The sequence below is a fragment of the Betta splendens genome, chromosome 3, assembly GCF_900634795.4.
Source record: "Betta splendens chromosome 3, fBetSpl5.4, whole genome shotgun sequence".
NCBI classification, from domain to species: domain Eukaryota; kingdom Metazoa; phylum Chordata; class Actinopteri; order Anabantiformes; family Osphronemidae; genus Betta; species Betta splendens.
The window spans coordinates 790,162-808,003 of NC_040883.2; the positions used below are offsets into that span (position 1 = coordinate 790,162).

At 53.6% G+C, this 17,842-nt stretch overlaps 2 protein-coding genes across 2 annotated transcripts; one reads left to right on the forward strand and one right to left on the reverse strand.

Annotated features, from left to right (window-relative positions):
* The first annotated feature begins 877 nt into the window (after positions 1-877).
* Positions 878-4,571, forward strand: tipin (timeless interacting protein). Its single transcript, XM_029144304.3, has 8 exons — positions 878-1,032; positions 2,600-2,738; positions 2,832-2,913; positions 3,168-3,243; positions 3,320-3,442; positions 3,531-3,585; positions 3,675-3,869; positions 4,052-4,571. Exons 2-8 carry the CDS (start codon positions 2,609-2,611, stop codon positions 4,318-4,320), a joined length of 930 nt encoding a protein of 309 aa, XP_029000137.1. The 5' UTR covers positions 878-1,032; positions 2,600-2,608; the 3' UTR covers positions 4,321-4,571.
* Position 4,572: 1 nt separating this feature from the next.
* On the reverse strand, positions 4,573-17,837 carry dis3l (DIS3 like exosome 3'-5' exoribonuclease). The gene is made up of 18 exons (XM_029144303.3): positions 17,586-17,837; positions 17,168-17,321; positions 16,166-16,294; positions 15,958-16,093; positions 9,563-9,730; positions 9,406-9,484; positions 9,119-9,328; positions 8,817-8,980; positions 8,543-8,704; positions 7,866-8,113; positions 7,612-7,704; positions 7,251-7,539; positions 6,588-6,823; positions 6,362-6,516; positions 6,116-6,294; positions 5,897-6,042; positions 5,507-5,678; positions 4,573-5,436 (listed from the first exon to the last, which is right to left on the reverse strand). The coding sequence occupies exons 1-18, from the start codon at positions 17,713-17,715 to the stop codon at positions 5,137-5,139; spliced, it is 3,150 nt and encodes a 1,049-aa protein (XP_029000136.1). The 5' UTR covers positions 17,716-17,837; the 3' UTR covers positions 4,573-5,136.
* Positions 17,838-17,842: the final 5 nt, after the last annotated feature.

The following is a 17,842-nucleotide window of genomic DNA, read 5'->3' on the forward strand; positions in this document are numbered from 1 at the left end:
CCAGAAAATGTTTTCCCTCGTAGCTGGTTGGCTCCACCCCTCTGTCTATCACATCAGCAGCGCTGCTGATTGGTTAATGATCGCGTTTGCTTGCACAGTTGCAGAGTTGATCCAGCATCGCGACAAAAGCAAGCGTGATTTTAAAACCGAAGCAAACTGAACTAGTAAAAGAAAAAACTCCAGTGGTGCAGAGACTGGTGAATAAACCATACGTTTCATGGACGGTAGTGGACAGAATGACCGAGGCCAAAACCTTCTGCCGTTGCTGCGGCGTTAATGTGGTATCGGAAATTAAAGTGTGTTAAAAACATGTAAAAGAAAACAGTAAATATTCATTGTTACTTTAGCTGTAGCTGTACTGTAGGTTTTATTATTGGAATACATAAAGTTAAAATTATAACCATTTTCAGTATGGTAGTACTACAAAAGATCAAAATTATGTATGTAATTTGTAAGTTCATGCATTGTATTTGGTTTTGTTGTTCGAACACAATTATGTTAATGCACGATTCATTTTGTAACCCAGTAAAACGTATATCTGTCTTGAATAAAAAAATAATAATTTTATTTTTTAATAAAGAAGGGTTCGGTGAATGTGCATATGAAACTGGTGGGGATCAATACCTCCAACAAGGATAAGAACCACTGGCTTATAGAAACTAGCTGTTTATCCATAAAACGCGATGCACAAATTACAGATCGTGCAACAAACATACTGTTTTAACACCCTAATAATTTCCTTCTGATGATAAACTGCTGGAGCCCATCTCGCACTGTCGGTCCGGTGAGAGCCGGGTCACCAGGGCATCACATAGAGACAGTCACTTAGTGTCACACCTAACGCTCTCAAAAATGTATTTAATCAAAATTGATTGAGACACAGGAAGTATTAGAGTTAGAACTCAAGGAAATGCGGGATGCTGATGCTACTTATGGAGAACTTCCGTTAAACTTTATTTTGAAAGCCCCTGGTTCTGAACCGGAAGTTGGTTTTGCTAGCGTTGCCCTCCCGACCCTCCGCTTCTCGTTCTGGTAAGACGCATTCACGGGTACAGCTGCTTCAACCTTCTCAAGCCACTGTGACCTATTATGACTGGTTGTGATATTTTGGGCTTTTGCTTATGTTGATTCGTTGCTTACATTTTATCACTTCGCCGACACAACCAATTCACTGTCGCGTTATTCACAGTTAGTTGTTAGCTTAGCAGCGCGGCGTTAGCGCCTTTCTGTTTCAGCCACAAACGTTCCTGAGAAATAAAGCAGCTTTTGTCAACGTTTTAAAAAGAGTTTAAAATGTGACGTCACGTTTTACGCGTGTGGGCGAAGACAAAGTAATTTCTGTCAGGTGGCAGCGCTGGTCTCAGTTAAGTTTAGCGCCTTCCTGTCTTTGGGGCGGGGCTTCACAGGGAGAACGATGATTGACGTGGTCGTCCTACCAAATATTAAACCACACAGATGACGTCAGGGTCGAGTGGACACGGATCATGTAGGGCGCGTTGTTGATTATTACAGAAATTTAATGAAAAAGCCTGTAATGAATAAAAAAATCAATATACACGACAGAAACGTCAGATAAAACTTTTACTTATAGGTTTGTCCTAAATCCACAAATAATTGATGTCACCTCTTGTTCCCAGTGCTGAGTTTTATAATTACACAAACATTGACTCCTGCTGTCAGGATCTTATGATGCAGTCATTTTTTTATGCTAATGATATTTCCCCACTGTGGGACTAATAAAGGTTTTCTTATTCTTATTAATGCCTGGTTCATGGCAGCAAACAACTAGAAACCCTGATAAAAGTACTATTTCATTATCTGAATTTGAACGGTCCCGTGGAAGAGCCATATTAGTCATAAAGGTTTCAGACCCAAGCACAACCGCATTCCCTTCTCATTTCCAGCTATGTTGAGTGAACCATGAATCTGCCACCCAGTGCTTTAATGCTGCACTTTGGTGTTCAGGCATCTGTTTAAAAGCCCATTTAGCGCACCTTAATGGGGTAAAAGTGAGATTGGAGAGCCCTGTGTCAGACATGCAGTTTCATAAAACACCTCGGCTTCTATCGTCCTTTAGTAACAGTTCAACCGCATTCAACAATCAAGCTGTTAACAAAACTGAGCTGTGGATTTGGGTCAATCTTTAGCAAATCAGCCAGGTATGATGACAAACTTTGAGTAAGCACATATAGTACTTTTTACGAATTTGATAAAAATGTGTTAAAAGGCTGGCAGGTGCCCCCTGTGCCAAACTTGAAGCAAATATTAGATAGATAGATAGATAGATAGATAGATAGATAGATAGATAGATAGATAGATAGATAGATAGATAGATAGATAGATAGATAGATATGGGTTAGATGCAGAAGACCAATTTCATTGTTACATTGTATGTGGTAATGACAAATAAAGGCTTTCTTTCTTTCTTAACAAAGTTGTAAATATTAAGTTGGAGCTTAAAAATACAAACTTACTTAATAAATAATTACCATTGTGAAATAAACACCGCTACAGTGTGCTGCTCCACCTTTTAGCAGTGGCAACAGTCGAAGTGACACAGTTTAAGTTATGTTGCTGAACTGCTGCTTTTCTCCAAAAGTTACACACAATGCCAACAAAAAGTGGTCATCACACAATCCCTGACTATGACGGCCTAGAGGATGAAGCTTTCCCTCCGCTCCCACCACCTGACTCCCCAGGCCAGGCAGCACAAGACGATGCAGACCCCTTTGGAAATGGTGAGAACCTGCATAAACATACACAACATAATTATTTGCTTTGAGAGATTATGGTTTCCTCACCTGCCCTGGTATGTGGTGTGGCTGGTGCAGGAGAGGCGTCCCAGCTCGCCGAGGTCCCTGCTGCTAAAAGGAGGGGAGTGAAGAGACCACAGCCCAAGTTGGATGCTCAGAGGTATAGACACATGCGTAACCTTACTGCAAAACAGAGGTTCAGTTTATTTACAGCCATCTCCATATCGTAGTAGGACTAGTTTACTTTTCATCTTGCAGAAATCGATTAGTAGTTTTAAATATACATGATTAGTCCCACAGCAGGGACATTGCACCTTACAACAGCTTGAATGAACACAAGAGAACAAGAAAAATATTTAACATAAAGAATTTTTTTCAAGAATGAATAAAAATAATTCTTGACATTTTCTTTAGGCTAATCTCAGAAAGAGGGCTTCCTGCTCTGAGAACGCTGTTTGAAAATGTGCATTTTAAAGGCAAAGGACATGAGGTATGTGCCGACAACAGGTGTGATTAGACATCGCACCACAGTTACCAAAGACTCTTGACGTGTTTTGTCGACTCAGGCTGAGAACCTGCGGCTGCTAATGCAGAAGATGGAGAACTGGGCCCACAGGTTGTACCCTAAACTACAGTTTGAAGGCTTTATTGACAAAGTGGAGAAGCTCGGGCAGAAGAAGGAAGTGCAGGTGAGATGTTAACAGACATTCCTAGAACAAATGTAGGTTTTCGTCAGTGCATCTGTAAAGTAATCTTCACATCTTTCTCCTGTGGCAGACTTGTCTGAAACGTATACGACTGGACATGCCTCTGACACATGAAGACCTTCTAGGTAAAGAGGGCGCGGGATTAAAAACACAATTGCTTTAGAAAAGCAGAATATTTACAACAGACCCAAAATGACATTTGTCTGTTGCGTAGGTGAAGATGTGGCAGCGCCTGAAATGCAAATATTTGGGGATCCTGATGTCTCTGGAGGAGGGGCCTTCTTTACTGACCCAGGACCAGTCCACTCCACACCAGCACCCTCCCTGACGGAGGAGCAGCGCAGACGCATGGAGCTGAACAGGCAGCGGGCCATGGAGAGGAGGTTCGCCCGCCAGCAGCAGCAGACAGGTGAGCGGTGCACTCAATGATGACAGAGAAAGACTTGGTCACAGTGAAATTTGCATTGTTATAAAATAAAAAACATCAGCACACAAGGACAACCAAGTCACTGGAATCTTTGAGAATTCTGACTTTTTAAGAGATATTTAATTAAATTTGTAGGTCTAAGCATGATTTTTTTCTCTCTTCAGACCTGTCAGAGTCCCAGACTATGACATCTACACCAGCAGATGGACTCAAATCTGTTTCTTCTGCAAACGCCCTGAACACTTCTATCAATCAGGAAGAGAAAGTGGAGGACTTAAATGGGCCGGTCGACAGCCGCGTTGAACCAGCAGACAATAACCCTGTACACACAGACTCTGAGCCTTTAGCTGAGTCCACAGTGTGTAAGGAAGCAAAAGAGATGAGTTTGAGCCCCGGACACCAAGGCAGCAACACGTGTGAGGATGGAGATTAATGCTGAAGTGCTTAGGCTTCACCACAAGGCCTGAAAGCTTGACAGCAAGCATTCGTGGGAGAATTGTGTTTGATAAGTGGAAACAGTCAACTTCAAGCCCAGGCCTGTGTTTTCATGTTGGTTCCACATGTGATGTTTTACCTTGTTAGGATATTTCAAACACATTCCACAGTTCCTCTTACAGCATTTCTGGTTCCGTGTTTGACATAGTATAGTTAGTGTTTTCAAATCAATAAACATTTACTTCCTAAGTTGTTTTGGACAGTGTTTATTGTTTCACCTGTATCATTTTCATGAGATTTAACCTCTGTTAATCTGAATTTTTAACAAGTTTAATTTTCCATCATGTAAATCACATGTTGCCAAACGCTTCTACACATGGATGCAGTCATGATACCTAATGTTTGATAAGCAAGCTAAAAAGAAGCCTTATTAAAATCACCGATAAAAACCCTTCTACCAGCTCCGTGATACTAACCTTAACCTGCTAAAAGGTTTCCACACAAGCAGCAATGAGCAATAAAAAAGAAACTAAACTTAATTCGCCGTAACGTTTAGGGTCAGACGCATTTTGGTGCCTGGTTCCTGTTATATACGACATACTGAGTCATCCATGTGACTGTTAGCAGTTACATTCAAGTGTTAGTGCCAGAAATCAGTTTAATGACTGTGTTAAACTAAGTTCAGTAGCTACAAACTTGTAACAAATGGAGATGTGCTCAGAATCAGCTAGAATTTGTGAAGTCTCTTCTGCTCAGGTCTGTCCTGACTCAGATTAAGCTCAGCATCTGTGAGCAGAGTTTGGCGCGTGTTGTTCTATGCTTTTGTTGCACAGACCTGAGCCATGGCGTCCAGGTCCATGAGAGCCAGCTCTCGGATCTCCTCCAGGAGCAGGTACAGATTAGGAGTTTTGCTCTGGCAGAACTGCCTCTCCTCCTTAGAGAGTTTGGGCTGCTGCGCCGCCTCCTGGGCCAAACGGACCACCTCCTGGACCAGCTGGCTGCGGCCCTGGGCGTGAGGCTGCTGGAGCCGCGTGCTCTGGTGAGGCTTGTTGCTGATGACTTCAAGGTTTAGAGTGTCTGCGTGGCAGCGAGTGGAGTGGACAGAAATACGAACCTGTGGAGAGGAGACGTCACCACACAGACAGATGTAATAAAACCACTGAAGTCTTGCGGTCGTGACTCACAGTGATGTGGTCAAACAGCCTGAAGGTGGAGGTGCCGGAGGCCGAGCTGGTGACGATGTGGTCCCTGTGTCGCCGCACTGAGCCGCTTTGCCACTCACACCTGCCGTCCGGTGCTACAGCCACGACCTGATCCTCCCGGTTCCTCATGTAGACTGGGCCCTTCAGCCCATACCTGCAGACACAGCTTCAGCTCAAAGTCCAGGACCAACAAAACCGCTGCTAGTAACACAGGGCCCACACAGCAGAATTATCAGAAAGAAACTAGAGTGAACAGCTCTTTTAGGTCATTTCACAGCCAGAGAACAAAATTACAGAGATTTGCGATAAGATCAAAGAACACAGATTTGGGCTTTGAAGACAAGGTAATGCTCCTTTAGAGTGGTCTCTTACTCTGGGACAAACACCAACACGCCATTGTCTCGGATGGAGTAGATGACAGCATCAGCCTCGCAGCGCTTGTCCGTCTGAGGGTTTCTTTCTTTAAAGTAGAGGCACTGAAACAGCTCTGTGGACAGTTTCTGGGCTCGCTGGGACGCCTGGAAAGGTCCGACACAGGTCAGCGCTCAGCGAGTTGGCTCTATTTACATGAAACCACACAACAGCACTGACCCGGTTTTTCTTGTTGATGTGCTGGGCGAGTTCGTCCAGCTCCTTGTTACCGGCTAACGCTTTGCCAGGTCCAACACCTCTGTCCACGTCGATGGCTGCGGTAAGGAGGCGATGGACCACTATGTCGGCGTAGCGACGGATGGGTGAGGTGAAGTGTGTGTAGCGATCCAGAGCTAGACCTAAGAAACACAAGCCTTCAGCCAAAGTGCATTTAATCTACTCACTGTTACAGCTCTAAACTGTTACCGTAATGGTAGTACTGGTCCTGGGGCTGCGAGCCAGTGGAAAAGTACAGAGCCTGTGACATGGCCTGGGTGGCCATCATCCTCAGCAGTCTGTTCACGGTCGAGTCCTGAGGGTCCACAGCCCGGTCCAGGGACGCAGCCAAGGCCTTGTTGGAGCTGAAGGGGACAGGTTTCTGTGTTCAGTGTCGTGATGCTGTGGTGACAGAGACTCTGACCCAAGCGCTCACCTGGTGTCCATGGAGAATCCTCTGGCTGAGGCACATTCCACCAGCTGACTGAAGAACTCCTGTCGTGGGGGAGGGTGAAGCCGCAGCAAAGCATGATGGGGGAAGGTCTCCTGGATCTTGCGCGCCACCCAGTGGTTGGCGTAAATCATGCACTCGGCCACTGTTTCGTGGACTTCCAGAGGCTGACGGGGAACCAAGGCTGTGATGTTCCTCTCCTCATCCAACTGGGCCCGGACCTGCCGAGGGACGAACATGAACGCACACACGAACGCACACACGCACACACACACACACACACACACACACATACACACACACACACACACACACACGACACACACACACACACACACGCACACGTGATGACATGTGCTACAATACAACACACTCAGTCCTGCTTATCTAAACAAAGAGACAGTTTATTAGAGAGCAACTATAGGGAGAGTTCCTCTCAGGCTTTGACTGATGGTCAACCAACAACGGTAAATAAAACACCAGCGTAATGGGGAGACTGTCCCCAGGTTCCCGGTGCTCACACTCCGCTACATCATTCCACCGAAATTACTTCTTTACACATAGTGTCAGACGTTCCGTCTCCTGAGCACACGCAGCCCTGCACCGATTGTCCTTTACATCAAGAGGAAGCACGATACGTCTACACACCTCCACCCCCTCCAGCTCCAGCGCTCCCTCCTGCTCCCTCTGTGCTCGCAGGTGTCTCGCCACCTGTGTCAGCATCTCCAGAGCCTCCGTCAGCCCGCAGAGCTTGGCCTCCTTCTGGTCGGGGCCGAGCCGGGCCAGCTCCGGGACCTCGGCCCGCTCTCCGTTGAGCAGGGCCTGGGCCAGCTCGTAGTGGAGCTGGTAGGAGGAGCGGATGAGCGTGCGGCCGTACCACACGCTGCTGACGGCGAGGCTCTGCTGGTCCAGCTCCCACATCACACTCATGGCGTACCTGGAGTGACAGACAGCGCGGTCACGCATCCAGCACCCTGTAAAGCGCAGGGACGGAGCCGAGCTCACTGACCTGTCGGCTCCTCCCAGCAGAGAGCAGAGGTCTGCGCTGAGAGCAGCGGGCAGCATGTCGTAGCGCCGGTCCGCCAGGTAGGACGTCGTGGCCCTAAGAGACAGTACAACTTATCAAACCTCTGTCACTGTGTCTGGTCCGATGCTGGAAAGACATCTCTAACGAGCAGGAAATTAAGTTCAACAAACTAGTGACTTGGGTTTGGGTTTGTGCATTCATGGCCTCTGCGTCTATGAATCCACACAGCTCCTCACCTGGACCGGGCCTCCAGGTCAGTCAGGGAGCCCTCGGTGACAAAGTGGCTGACGTCGGCGATGTGGACGCCGAGCTCCAGCCTCCCGCTGCCGAGGCGGCAGATGGACAGCGCGTCGTCCACGTCCTCGCAGCCGCGTGGGTCAATGCTGAAAACCAAGCGGGACTCCCTGAGATCCCGGCGCTGTAGAACCTGGGCAGGATCCACGGCCCACGGTGCCTCTGGGGAGTTAGTGGGCATCTCTTTGAGCTGAGGACAGACAGACGCAGGCCTTGTTACTGACACAACAAAGACTCACGAGGCTGCGTCAGGTCTAGAAAACAGCGCGTGAGGCTTCACAGATGGATCCTTTCCAGGGGTGCTCAAATATACAATAATAATCATAATCCATATGAGGCATCCATAATCTGCATGGAAAGAAAGGAAACGTGTCTCCTTGAGCTGTCGAGTGGAAAAAAAGCTAAATATGTGGCTGCACTTACATCCACACTAATTGTTGAGTCTGTGGTAACAAACACAACATGGACTCATCACACTTCTTCAAACGTGAGAGAGGAGTAAACTCTAAATGAGTTAATAAAAGGGAGATACACTGACTGAGCTTCCAGGTCCATTTCATGTTGGTTTCTGCGTAACGTCATCAAACTAAAGCGTGCGCAGTAACAAGCGTGTTCTGACCTGAGCGTCTGAGAACGGAGGCACGTGGATGCAGTTCTCCACCAGAATGGTCTGGACCTCCGTCTCCAGCTCTCCAGCCGGGCCCAGAACCCGGACACTGTGTCCACTGGGATAGAGGGATGTGCTTTCCCATGAATCAATGCGCACCACCACTCTGTGGTCCTGAGAAAAGAACATGATGCATTCAGCTGATTTCAGATCTGCCAAGCCAGTTTCAAACAGCTTCAAAGAAACCTGGACTTTGTTTTTCCTGAGCAAATGCGCAGCTTCACACCTGCAGAGCATCCGCCTGCTGAGCACTGATGCGGATCTTGGGGATGCGATGGTCCCAGGGAACAGCCAGGATGCGCTGGGAGTTCCTGCTCTGGGTCGGGTCCCTGAGGGGGAAGGTCACCACGTAGTCCCTCCAGTTCCTCTGCAGGATGCCCACCACGCGGCCTGTGGGTCCAAATACCACACACCACTGGTTGACGCGGCGTGGAGCGCGGGGCGTGGAGCGCGGGGCGTGGAGCGCGGGGCGTGGAGCGCGGGGCGTGGAGCGTGCGCGGCGTGGAGCACGCGCGGCGCGTCACCCACCTGTGGGCTGTGGCCCGTTGCCGCCGCCGCCACTGCCGCCGCCACTGCCGCCGCCCTCGGTGCCGCCGCCATCGTCTCCCTGACCTCCGGACAGCGCCGTCACCTTCCCTCTCCATTCACTCCTCGGCAGCAACTCCACCACAACCGCGTCGCCGTGCACGGCTCGGTTGCGATTCTTGAACCCGCACACCAGCACCGACGAGCCCACGCCTGAGACCGGGACAGAAGCAGTGGGTGGTAAGAAGGTTAGCGGTTAGCGGGTTCCAGCGGCGTCTGCGCTCAGGCACCTGTGTTCTTAGTGGAGAGGCCGTCTGTGGAGACGGAGGCCTCAGTCTGGGCTCGGTGCTTGCTCACGTGAAGAGTTCCCTGAGACAGAGGGGAGAGGCGCCGTTGGCTCTGAGCGCAGGCCGTTCCTCTGAAAACACGCCAGCAGGCGCACGTTACCTCCAGGTAGAGTCCAGACCTGACGCCGGCCTCCAGGACCTCGGCCGCACGGTGTTCTGGGAACTGGCGCTCCACGGCCTCGCCCTCCTTCTCCTGCAGCGCCTGGCGGATGGAGCGGTACAGCGCATGCGCTGCGTCCAGCTGTTGCCAGAAACTCTGCAAATATTCCTGGCAAATATAGAAACGTGCTTGAGCAGCAGGCGAAGGTTCATCGCCTGCATTTGGGCTCAGGCGGATGAAGGCGTGACCCGAGAACCTGCGTCGCCCCCCACAGCAACCACTCACTACGCTGGGATGTGTTCTGTCCAGAATGGTTTGACCGCCGTTCATACGGCAAAACCCTGACTGCTCTTTTTCCGAATAAGTCGTTTACAGAGTTTCTATAGACTATTTGTGATTCATCTCAGCTTCTCACGTGTGAAAACCACTCTCAACGGTCCACTGAGTCGTGCTGAAGCCACTTCATCAAAACTTTACTCCTGCCGTGAAAGTTGCAGTTTTCTGACATTTTTTACATTCATTATCCCCAATAGCATATTATTTGTCAAGCAGCTCAATGGGGCGATATTAATGGAGAAAATACAGGGCATGGCAACGCAAGACAATTAGGCAGCGCAGAACCACTCCAGGATCCTCAGCGATCCATGATGTGCTGCTGCTGAATACAGATGAAGGACGAGCGCAGGAAACGTACAGGAGACACAGGAAACACTGATGTAAACACCAGCAACTGGCTGAGAGCATTCAAATAAAGCCAGGATGAGGAGATGCGACGGCAGTAACAAGTGGTGACAACTGAAAATCCCACTTACAGGAATTAAGTTAATTGAAAAAGCAGCAGCCCAGAGACGAGGATGTGAGAAAGGCTGCAGGGACACAGCACACAACTCCAACGGCGTCCTCAGAGTGAAACTAAAGAGAGTTCATGATTGCGTCACATGCGATGCATAGTTTCGTTATAAGGAGAAGACACAAAAGCAGAGGGTACGGGTTGTGATCTCTGCGCCCTCAGGCAGCGCTTCGCTCAAAACGCCACAAAGGGCCGAGAAACAACCACGTCAGACGAGGATCCAGAACGGGAGCAGGCGCTTCAAACCCCCGCCTGGTTCAGGCTCCACTCTGCGTCGTCCTTCAGTTCATCAGGGCCTCTTCAACCGAACTGATTAAATGACATCAATTATTCTATTTAGTGTCCATTCTGTCTCATTACACATATTACAAGAGACGTGATCAGAAATGAAACCAAGTCCAGTGCCGCTCCCGTTACGACGCCTGTTTGTTTGTGTGTGTCTGGGGCCGAGCGCCGTAGGACCAGGCGTAGAACCAGGCGTAGAACCAGGTGTAGAACCGAGCGCCGTAGGACCAGGCGTAGAACCGAGCGCCGCAGGACCAGGCGTAGAACCGAGCGCCGCAGGACCAGGCGTAGAACCGAGCACCGTAGAACCAGGCGTAGAACCGAGCGCCGCAGAACCGAATGCCGTAGAACTGAATGCCGCAGAACCGAATGCCGTAGAACCGAGCGCCATAGAACCAGGCGTAGAATCGAGCGCCGTAGAACCAAATGCCATAGAACCGAGCGCCGTAGAACCAGGCGTAGAACCGAGCGCCGTAGAACCGAGCGCCGTAGGACCAGGCGTAGAACCAGGTGTAGCACCGAGCGCCATAGAACCAGGCGTAGAACCAGGCGTAGAACCGAGCGCCAGAGGACCAGGCGTAGAACCGAGCGCCGCAGGACAAGGCGTAGAACCGAGCGCCGCAGGACCAGGCGTAGAACCGAGCGCCGTAGGACCAGGCGTAGAACCAGGTGTAGAACCGAGCGCCATAGAACCAGGCGTAGAACCAGGCGTAGAACCGAGCGCCGCAGAACCAGGCGTAGAACCGAGCGCCGTAGGACCAGGCGTAGAACCAGGTGTAGAACCGAGCGTAGAACCAGGCGTAGAACCGAGCGCCGCAGAACCAGGTGTAGAACCGAGCGCCGTAGAACCAGGCGTAGAACCGAGCGCCGCAGAACCAGGCGTAGAACCGAGCGCCGTAGAACCAGGCGTAGAACCGAGCGCCGCAGAACTGAATGCCGTAGAACTGAATGCCGCAGAACCGAATGCCGTAGAACCGAGCGCCATAGAACCAGGCGTAGAATCGAGCGCCGTAGAACCAAATGCCATAGAACCGAGCGCCGTAGGACCAGGCGTAGAACCGAGCGCCGCAGAACCAGGCGTAGAACCGAGCGCCGCAGGACCAGGCGTAGAACCGAGCGCCGCAGGGCCAGGCGTAGAACCGAGCGCCGTAGAACCAGGCGTAGAACCGAGCGCCGCAGAACCGAATGCCGTAGAACTGAATGCCGCAGAACCGAATGCCGTAGAACCGAGCGCCATAGAACCAGGCGTAGAATCGAGCGCCGTAGAACCAAATGCCATAAAACCGAGCGCCGCAGGACCAGGCGTAGAACCGAGCGCCGTAGGACCAGGCGTAGAACCGAGCGCCGCAGGACCAGGCGTAGAACCGAGCGCCGCAGAACTGAATGCCGTAGAACTGAATGCCGCAGAACCGAATGCCGTAGAACCGAGCGCCATAGAACCAGGCGTAGAATCGAGCGCCGTAGAACCGAGCGCCGTAGAACCGAGCGCCGTAGGACCAGGCGTAGAACCAGGTGTAGCACCGAGCGCCATAGAACCAGGCGTAGAACCAGGCGTAGAACCGAGTGCCGCAGGACCAGGCGTAGAACCGAGCGCCGCAGGACCAGGCGTAGAACCGAGCGCCGTAGGACCAGGCGTAGAACTGAGCGCCGTAGGACCAGGCGTAGAACCAGGTGTAGAACCGAGCGCCCTAGGACCAGGCGTAGAACCGAGCGCCGCAGGACCAGGCGTAGAACCGAGCGCCGCAGAACTGAATGCCGTAGAACTGAATGCCGCAGAACCGAATGCCGTAGAACCAGGCGTAGAATCGAGCGCCGTAGAACCGAGCGCCGTAGGACCAGGCGTAGAACCAGGTGTAGCACCGAGCGCCATAGAACCAGGCGTAGAACCAGGCGTAGAACCGAGCGCCACAGGACCAGGCGTAGAACCGAGCGCCGCAGGACCAGGCGTAGAACCGAGCGCCGTAGGACCAGGCGTAGAACTGAGCGCCGTAGGACCAGGCGTAGAACCAGGCGTAGAACCAGGCGTAGAACCGAGCGCCGCAGGACCAGGCGTAGAACCGAGCGCCGCAGGACCAGGCGTAGAACTGAGCGCCGTAGGACCAGGCGTAGAACCAGGCGTAGAACCGAGCGCCGTAGGACCAGGCGTAGAACTGAGCGCCGTAGGACCAGGCGTAGAACCAGGCGTAGAACCAGGCGTAGAACCGAGCGCCGCAGGACCAGGCGTAGAACCGAGCGCCGCAGGACCAGGCGTAGAACCGAGCGCCGTAGGACCAGGCGTAGAACCAGGTGTAGAACCGAGCGCCATAGAACCAGGCGTAGAACCGAGCGCCGCAGGACCAGGCGTAGAACCGAGCGCCGCAGGACCAGGCGTAGAACCGAGCGCCGCAGGACCAGGCGTAGAACCGAGCGCCGCAGAACCGAATGCCGTAGAACTGAATGCCGCAGAACCGAATGCCGTAGAACCGAGCGCCATAGAACCAGGCGTAGAATCGAGCGCCGTAGAACCGAGCGCCGTAGAACCGAGCGCCGTAGGACCAGGCGTAGAACCAGGTGTAGCACCGAGCGCCATAGAACCAGGCGTAGAACCAGGCGTAGAACCGAGCGCCGCAGGACCAGGCGTAGAATCGAGCGCCGCAGGACCAGGCGTAGAACCGAGCGCCGCAGAACCGAATGCCGTAGAACTGAATGCCGCAGAACCGAATGCCGTAGAACCGAGCGCCATAGAACCAGGCGTAGAATCGAGCGCCGTAGAACCGAGCGCCGTAGAACCGAGCGCCGTAGGACCAGGCGTAGAACCAGGCGTAGAACCGAGCGCCACAGGACCAGGCGTAGAACCGAGCGCCGCAGGACCAGGCGTAGAACCGAGCGCCGTAGGACCAGGCGTAGAACCAGGCGTAGAACCGAGCGCCGCAGAACCGAATGCCGTAGAACTGAATGCCGCAGCACCGAATGCCGTAGAACCGAGCGCCATAGAACCAGGCGTAGAATCGAGCGCCGTAGAACCAAATGCCATAGAATCGAGCGCCGTAGAACCAAATGCCATAGAACCGAGCGCCGTAGAACCAGGCGTAGAACCGAGCGCCGTAGGACCAGGCGTAGAACCGAGCGCCGCAGAACCAGGCGTAGAACCGAGCGCCGCAGGACCAGGCGTAGAACCGAGCGCCGCAGGACCAGGCGTAGAACCGAGCGCCGCAGGACCAGGCGTAGAACCGAGCGCCGCAGAACTGAATGCCGTAGAACTGAATGCCGCAGAACCGAATGCCGTAGAACCGAGCGCCATAGAACCAGGCGTAGAACCAGGCGTAGAACCGAGCGCCACAGGACCAGGCGTAGAACCGAGCGCCGCAGGACCAGGCGTAGAACCGAGCGCCGTAGGACCAGGCGTAGAACTGAGCGCCGTAGGACCAGGCGTAGAACCAGGCGTAGAACCAGGCGTAGAACCGAGCGCCGCAGGACCAGGCGTAGAACCGAGCGCCGCAGGACCAGGCGTAGAACTGAGCGCCGTAGGACCAGGCGTAGAACCAGGCGTAGAACCGAGCGCCGTAGGACCAGGCGTAGAACTGAGCGCCGTAGGACCAGGCGTAGAACCAGGCGTAGAACCAGGCGTAGAACCGAGCGCCGCAGTACCAGGCGTAGAACCGAGCGCCGCAGGACCAGGCGTAGAACCGAGCGCCGTAGGACCAGGCGTAGAACCAGGTGTAGAACCGAGCGCCATAGAACCAGGCGTAGAACCAGGCGTAGAACCGAGCGCCGCAGAACCAGGCGTAGAACCGAGCGCCGCAGGACCAGGCGTAGAACCGAGCGCCGCAGGACCAGGCGTAGAACCGAGCGCCGCAGGACCAGGCGTAGAACCAGGTGTAGAACCGAGCGCCATAGAACCAGGTGTAGAACCGAGCGCCATAGAACCAGGCGTAGAACCAGGCGTAGAACCGAGCGCCGCAGGACCAGGCGTAGAACCGAGCGCCGCAGGACCAGGCGTAGAACCGAGCGCCGCAGGACCAGGCGTAGAACCAGGTGTAGAACCGAGCGCCGCAGGACCAGGCGTAGAACCAGGTGTAGAACCGAGCGCCATAGAACCAGGCGTAGAACCGAGCGCCGCAGAACCAGGCGTAGAACCGAGCGCCGCAGGACCAGGCGTAGAACCGAGCGCCGCAGGACCAGGCGTAGAACCAGGTGTAGAACCGAGCGCCATAGAACCAGGCGTAGAACCGAGCGCCGCAGAACCAGGTGTAGAATTGAGCGCCGTAGAACCAGGCGTAGAACCGAGCGCCGCAGAACTGAATGCCGTAGAACTGAATGCCGCAGAACCGAATGCCGTAGAACCGAGCGCCGTAGAACTGAATGCCGCAGAACCGAATGCCGTAGAACCGAGCGCCGCAGAACCGAATGCCGTAGAACCGAGCGCCATAGAACCAGGCGTAGAATCGAGCGCCGTAGAACCGAGCGCCGTAGAACCGAGCGCCGTAGAACCGTGCGCCGTAGGACCAGGCGTAGAACCAGGTGTAGCACCGAGCGCCATAGAACCAGGCGTAGAACCAGGCGTAGAACCGAGCGCCACAGGACCAGGCGTAGAACCGAGCGCCGCAGGACCAGGCGTAGAACCGAGCGCCGTAGGACCAGGCGTAGAACTGAGCGCCGTAGGACCAGGCGTAGAACCAGGCGTAGAACCAGGCGTAGAACCGAGCGCCGCAGAACCAGGCGTAGAACCGAGCGCCGCAGAACTGAATGCCATAGAACTGAATGCCGTAGAACCGAGCGCCATAGAACCAGGCATAGAATCGAGCGCCGTAGAACCAAATGCCATAGAACCAAATGCCATAGAACCGAGCGCCGTAGAACCAAATGCCATAGAACCGAGCGCCGTAGAACCAGGCGTAGAACCGAGCGCCGTAGAACCGAGCGCCGTAGGACCAGGCGTAGAACCGAGCGCCGTAGGACCAGGCGTAGAACCGAGCGCCGTAGGACCAGGCGTAGAACCGAGCGCCGTAGGACCAGGCGTAGAAGAGAGCGCCGTAGGACCAGGCGTAGAACCGAGCGCCGTAGGACCAGGCGTAGAACCGAGCGCCGTAGAACCGAGCGCCGTAGAACCAGGCGTAGAACCGAGCGCCGTAGAACCGGGCGTAGAACCGAGCGCCGTAGAACCGAGCGCCGTAGAACCAGGCGTAGAACAGAGTGCCGTAGAACGGAGCACCGCAGAACCAGGCGTAGAACCGCCTATGTGTGTGTGTGCGTGCCTGCGTTAGTAACACGCGACACGTACCTGCAGCGAGACGACGAACACGCCGGACCTCAGGCTGCTGAACTGAGCCACGGCCCGCTGGTCCTCCGTCACCATCACCACGTCCATCACACCGGCCAGGTGGTCGTGGTACCAGGCGGCTGCAGAGTACACACACCTACACACATGCGCACAATCAAACCACCTGTGCTGTGGGACCTCTGCAGGCTGTGAAGCGATGAGCACTGACCTGCTCTGCCACGTCTCCAGACTCTCCCCCCGCTCGCGAGGGCAGTACGAATACTCTTGAAACTCATTGGCAAACAGCACACAATCATGTCGAGGGTCTTTGAGGAGGTTTCGTAGACGGCTGTATTGCCTGCACACACGCACGCACACACACGCGCGCACGCACGCACACGCGTGCACACACACACGCACACGCACACACGCACGCACACACCACAACCACGCCACACGCGCGCCACACGCGCACCACACCACCACCGCACGCACACACGCACGCACACACACGCGCACACGCACGCACACACACACACACACACACACGCACGCACACACACGCACGCACACGCACACACGCGCGCGCACACACGCACGCACACAGTGAAATCATATCACAGAGACATTCTCAAGGAGCAAATCCTAAAGATTAAAATAACAGCTATTACTGCTGATTAAAGAAACCAGTTTATGAGAAATAAACTGGTTTCTATGCTTATCTAATCTATCTAATCTATGCTTAAAGTGCCGGACGAGGAGTCTGATGAACATGAAGAACGCTCACGCTCCCTCCTACAGGCTCCCGGTGCGTTCAAGTGACCACAAGACTGCAATTACTAGCACAGTATGGCATCAGCATGAGCTCCGGCAGCTACATCCACCTACTGTTATCAGAAGCCGGACCTCATCACATTAATGATGCAACATTAGAAAAGAGCAGCATAAGCAGAAAGACAGAGCAAATTAAATGGAAGCGAGGTCTGGAGGGACTCCTTATGTACAGTGTTCATCACTTTGTCGAAGGCTCCTGCGTTTGTGTGGGAGCGTCACAGCACATTTCACTTAGCTTCCTCAGCAGAGCTGGGGCATAATGAGCCTGACCTTTGACCCCGCCCACCTGCGCAGGTAGGCAGTCCTTAGGGAATCACAAAGCGTTCATTTGAATAGGACTGTTTCCAAGTGCGGGTCCAAGTTGAACCCTCTGCGGCGCTTTAACGCCTTCACGTACCTGCGTCCTTTGCTTTGCTGCACGGCCTGGCACGCGGTCTGCGTGAACACGATGCCCCGCAGCTCTCTGAGCTCCAGCACCTCCAGAAAGTCGACCACCACGGCGGCGTCCGGCACCACGTAGTGGGTCAGGTCTCCAGGCAGCACTTTGCCGTCTGTTTGATGGACACGCCCACATTATGCTCAGACACGAGGCTGCTTGTGTGACCTCTCCCTGCGTCACGCGCACCTTTTCATACAAATCAACTTGTTTACGCGTATGCATTGTTTATTTAACGCACGTGCTGCTTATAAGCTGGTTGTGTCGCGTGGGCGCGTGCCACCCAGCTGCCCGGTAGGCGCAGCGGCCACGCGCATGCCAGTGAGTACCTGAGTAATAACTGCCTGGCGTGTTTGTGCGCGTGCCGGCGAGACTTTACCGTGCGCACAGTCCGCCTGACACAGCGCGCTGTAGCAGGGAACCCGCTCCCTCAAATAATGTTCCCGGACCACGCGGACCTTCCGCCCGCGGCAGTTCTTCAGGTGCAGGATCTTCTCCGTCTTAATCATCGCCGGGACTCACGGACGGGCCGCTGGCTCTTCGTCCTCGGCTGTTTATCGTAACGCGGGAAGATAAACTTGTAAACATCGGCGCTTCCGCCGCCACAAGGAAGTGCAGCCGAGGCGGACAGCTTGT